A 5,380-nucleotide genomic window follows, 5' to 3' on the forward strand; every position below is an offset into this window, starting at 1 on the left:
ATAGAACAAACCCCTTTTGCATTTGCACTGAAGGCCAAAATAGAGAAGGAAGTTGGTAGAAAACAAGAGCAGAAGCAGAAAATGGAGATTCCTTTGCTCACACCCTGTAAAATGGGTAACTTTCAACTTTCTCACAGGTGCTTTTTGACTTCTTTTTTACAAATAGTTTTGTAGATTTTTGTGCCTTTTCCCTAGTCTGGTACATAGATTGTTTGATCATGTATATCTTATGGTTGAAAAGGATTAATTTGATCAGGGGATTCTGAATTAAGAACTCTGCTACAATATACGAATAAAGTCACGAAGAAGAACTTGTTTTATTGCATGATTTGGAATTTATATCAAGTGCCTCATCTGAACTTTAGAAATCAGATGGGATTGTATTGGCATTGAATGGCATAAAACAAGTTCAGATGTATAGTTTTCAAATATGGCATAAAACAAGTTTCATATATGGAACTTTATGGAGCCAAACTTTGCCAAAGCTGAAATACAATTGCAAGAAATTAGATGAACTTTGGCTCCATAGAGTTTATGTTAAGCATGAGTGGTGACCGGTGCCTCATTTTTTTTCTTCTTTTGGATATGAATTTGTTATTTGGTGCTTGGGGAATATTCCTAATATGTAAGTGTTCTTGATGAGTTAATAGTGATACAGATGAAGGCAGCTTCTTAGCTCCCAGCCATCATCTAAAGCTTCAAAGAATTCAAATCTATTGCGTTAACTTTCTTGCCTTTCTTTTAATTTTAAGCGCTTCTTTTTTGGATGAGCATTGAGTTTTGACATCCTAGTGATGCATAGCCCTGTGGATTTGATGGATAAAATATGAACTTTTTCTTATTATCGCACTTCCAGAGTTGTGTTGGCGCCTTTAACAAGGCAGAGATCATATGGCAATGTTCCTCAGCCACATGCTATCCTTTATTACTCACAAAGAACCACAAAAGGCAGTTTTCTAATATCAGAAGCCACAGGAGTTTCTGACACTGCCCATGGGTAACCACAGTTCCTACAATTTACCAAGTTCTCGTAAAATATATCCTCCCATACATCTCCCAAATACTCTTTGTAAATGCTTCTATATGCTTATTGATTGAAGGTACCAAGATACACCTGGTATATGGACAAAGGAGCAAGTTGAGGCCAGCGGCGGAGCTAGCTGTTAGAACCCGTATTTTAGTACATTGGAACAATTCGGACTAATTATGATAAGTGAAGGACAAAACTGTTCCTGGATGCAAGGTCGGGATTTTTGACCTTCGATTTTATTTTGAGATATAAGTTGTGCACTTAATTTGTTGGTATGGAACGATTAGGAAAATTTGGGACAAAAGTGGAATATTTGGAAGTTTGAAATTCATGAAAATTGGTCATTTTAGCCATGTGGCTTGAATTGGTCCCACACACCTTGTGGACAATTTTAATTGGTCCAACACATGGTGTGGGCCAAGGACACTTGGGCAACTTATATTAAAGCATAAAGGATGAATTCTAAGTCATCTTTATCATTCCATACACTTAGAAAAAAAAGGGAGAAGTTGAAGACCCAAAGAGAGGCTCACGGCTAGGAAAGAGAAAAAGTGAAGATCAATTGGAGCCATTCCAAAAATATTTTGTTGATGCAAATCCACTATATTGAGGTCCCTAAGTAGCGTGGAACCATCGTTGAGCGATCAATCCACTATTTCTCATCTTTTGGAAACCCTAGGCTTGTGGAAGTTGAAGAGAAAAAGGTAAGATTTGATCTTGTTTTTGTGTTATGAAGGTTATATTATTGTTGTAGTATGTTAAATTGGAGGAAAATCATGAAATATGAAATGTTGGAAGTGAGTTGTGTATGTGGAGCTTGAGCCGTATAAATGGGTGTTGTTGTGTTGTGATTGAATTTATGAATTAATGCCTAGTTAGTTGATTATGATCATTGTTAGGTGAAGAACGATTGAGAATTATCCATTTATGTATATGTGTAGTGTTGGTCGAAATGGGTCATATTATATGACAATGAACGAATGAATATCGCTTAATGTTTTAATCGTCGTCGTTATGAATTCTAGTTGGAAATGAGCATTTATAACTCAAGATTGATGTTGGGAATCTGTGGGCAGTCAATGATTTTCCCACTTCACCGTTATTGAACAGAGAAGCAAGGTTCTCTTATTAAAAATATTTTCAGTAAAAGGTAAGTTTGAACACTTTTGGGTTGTAAATATACGAATTTCGCATTGGAGATTAGACAAAAAAAATTGATTGGAGACCCAGAAGAGGCGAGGCTCTATATACGGTAAAAGATCCTACAAATAGCACGGGCGATGACATTTTAGTGGTGCTTTAATGGTGTTTTAGTGGCTAATGTTTGATTTTGAAATTGGGTGTAAAATATTTGTTTTTGAAAACTGGTAATGTTAAATTGGGTGTAAAGTAATTACGTGATAGTTTATGCCAATGGGGGTGGCATTGCTATATATAGCTTGTGGTCGTAGTGAAAGTGTTGGCTTTGTGGACTGTAGGGGCGGCGGCGGCGGCTTCACCATGGGGAGTGGTGGAGAAATTTGGTGGCTCCAATTGAGGCCTCTCCATGAAGAAGAAAGGAAATTAGGAATGAGAGAAAAATAAATAAGTAAAAAATAAAATTACATATACTTATGAAAAGAATCACTCTCTCAAAGAGAGTGAAATGCACTTTCTTTGCCACCTCAGCATTTAGGGAGCAATATATTCCACATTTAAAATGACCAGGAGGTGAAAGGGCCCCCGCAAAGGTTGAGTGTTCAGTTGAGATTTCGGCCAAACGTTGGGGGCATTTGGCTATTTTCTCTTTGCAAAATAAACTTATCCATGTGATGTTTTTTTATCAAAATATATCAAGAATGTTCACCCTTGATTTCCTTTATCAGAGTGCTTTCTGGTGGTAGTGGGAAGTCATGTATTATTATGGTTATGGATGGCAATTAGTGAAGTTGCTTCTGAGTGTTGCCATATAAGGAAATGTAGGACTCATTTTCTCAATTCTTGGCATTCCTTGGAGGCATAAGGGCTAGTAAAAACATAGCTGAAAGAAAAGGTTTTTAAACCAACCTTCTTGTTAATTGGAGCACAATTGCAAGAAATTCAATGAACTTGGTCTTCTTTTTCTTTTGGTTATGAGTTTGTTATTTAGTGCATGGGGGATACTCCTAATTTGTAAGTATTTTCTTGATAAGCAAATGCTGGATACAGATGCAGGCAGTTCTTATCTCTCAGCCATATTCTAAAGCTTCAAGTGAATTGAAATCTACTGTGTTAATTTTGAATGGAGTTAACTTTCTTGTCCTTTTTTCTATGAATATGATGGATAAAATGCAAACTAGTCTTATTGCACTCTACATGTTCTCCAGAGTTGTCTTGGCACCACTAACAAGGCAGAGATCTTATGGCAATGTTCCTCAGCAACATGCAATCCTCTATTATTCACAAAGAACCACAATAGGCGGTCTTCTAATATCAGAAGGCTGTGGAATTTCTAACACTGCCCATGGGTAACTTAAGTTCCTGAATTTACCAAGTTCTTGGAATTTTATAGTTCCAGTTTCATCCCATTATCTTCCAAATACTCCTCCTAAATACAACAACTATTTGTTTATTAATTGAAGGTACAAAGATACACCTGGTATATGGACGACGGAGCATGTTGAGGCCTGGAAACCAATTGTAAGTGCAGTCCAGGCCAAAGGAGGAATCTTCTTTTGTCAACTTTGGCATACAGGGAGGGTTTCTAGCAAAGGCAACTGACTTTGAGCTCTGTTGTTTTTACCTTTTTATATAGTCATATTTGATGCTTTGAGAGAACTGTCTCACTAAGTATCGGTGCTTCTTAACTGACTCCTTACCACAGATTTCCAGCCGAATGGACAGGCTCCTATCTCCAGCACAGACAAGCCACCAAAACCTCAAGTCAGTTCTGGTGGCTGGGATGTTACAGAATTTCCACCACCATGCCGGCTGAGAACAAATGAAATTCCTCAAATTGTTAACGATTTTCAGCGTGCTGCTAGAAACGCCATTGAAGCTGGTAACACTTTCTGGACATGTCTTCTATTTTGATGGGAAGTTGTTTCTGTCAGGAATTCTAGATTAAAAAATCTTCGTTTCATATTTACCTTTTGCATAATGAATAGTAACGAAGTCAGGAAGTGCTAAAATGAATCATGAGTTCCAAACAATGAAAAGCACATGCATAAGCTGAGTTTTTCTTGTGGGAATTATGTACTATTTGGGAAGATGTTAACTTTTGTCCAATAAGTAAATTGATTTAGCTGGTGCAACTTGCATATTGGAACATTGAATTGAAATTCTATAAATAATGTATTGTTTGCAACACAATGTGTGTGAACAGTGTCACATGTGCAGTGTAAGTGGCATCTCATTGGTGCTCTTCTGAATGACCAGAATAGTCACTTTTCAGCTATTTCCATTACTTTCCTAGGAATCAAGAAAAGAAATTTAGGTACAGAAAATATTCTTAAATATTGCAGAACATTTTCTGATATAGGTGCTTTGTTAGATTGGTTGCTTGTGATGAATATCTTCTTCTTTGCTGTCATATCAGTATTGCCCTTAAATTAGACCCTTTACTCAAACTAAGTCAACTTATGTGAATCTGCTCAATATGTAGGTTTTGATGGGATCGAGATCCATGGAGCTCATGGTTATCTAATCGACCAGTTTATGAAAGACCAGGTGAATGATCGTACCGACAGATATGGAGGGTCTTTAGAGAACCGCTGTAGATTTGCACTAGAAATAGTTGAAGCGGTTGTAAATGAGATAGGAGCTGATAGAGTTGGAATAAGGCTTTCCCCATTTGCTAACTACATGGATTCAGGAGACTCAAATCCAAGTGCTTTGGGACTTTATATGGCTGAATCCTTGAATAAGTATGGCATTGCTTACTGCCACATGGTTGAGCCAAGAATGAAAACACTTGGTGAAAAAGTTGAATGTCCTGAAAGCCTTGTACCAATGAGGAAGGCATTTAAAGGTACTTTTGTGGTGGCTGGTGGTTACGATAGAGAAGATGGAAACAAAGCTGTGGATGAAGACCGAGTTGATCTTGTTGCATATGGACGTATGTTCATAGCTAATCCGGATTTGCCAAGGAGATTTGAGCTCAATGCACCTCTCAACAAGTATAACAGGGAAACATTCTATACATCTGATCCTGTTGTTGGCTATACTGACTATCCATTTCTAGAAACTACAGCATGATGCCGAGGAAGCATTAGATTGGATGCTCTTTTCATGTATATAGGGGGATAGGGGTTTGTCAGATACTTCAGATGTCTCACAGAAGAAGTGATCTATTCGTAAGATAACTAGCGTTTTCTGCATGAATTATGTATA

The 5,380-nt window shown here is 37.4% G+C and overlaps 1 protein-coding gene across 1 annotated transcript; it reads left to right on the top strand.

Moving 5' to 3' along the window:
- LOC132032379 (12-oxophytodienoate reductase 1-like) lies at window positions 1-5,380 on the top strand. Its single transcript, XM_059421991.1, has 5 exons — window positions 1-137; window positions 857-997; window positions 3,631-3,761; window positions 3,873-4,049; window positions 4,653-5,380. Exons 1-5 carry the CDS (start codon window positions 82-84, stop codon window positions 5,243-5,245), a joined length of 1,098 nt encoding a protein of 365 aa, XP_059277974.1. The 5' UTR covers window positions 1-81; the 3' UTR covers window positions 5,246-5,380.

Source organism: Lycium ferocissimum, chromosome 10 (genome assembly GCF_029784015.1).
Source record: "Lycium ferocissimum isolate CSIRO_LF1 chromosome 10, AGI_CSIRO_Lferr_CH_V1, whole genome shotgun sequence".
In the NCBI taxonomy this organism is placed as follows: Eukaryota; Viridiplantae; Streptophyta; class Magnoliopsida; order Solanales; family Solanaceae; genus Lycium; species Lycium ferocissimum.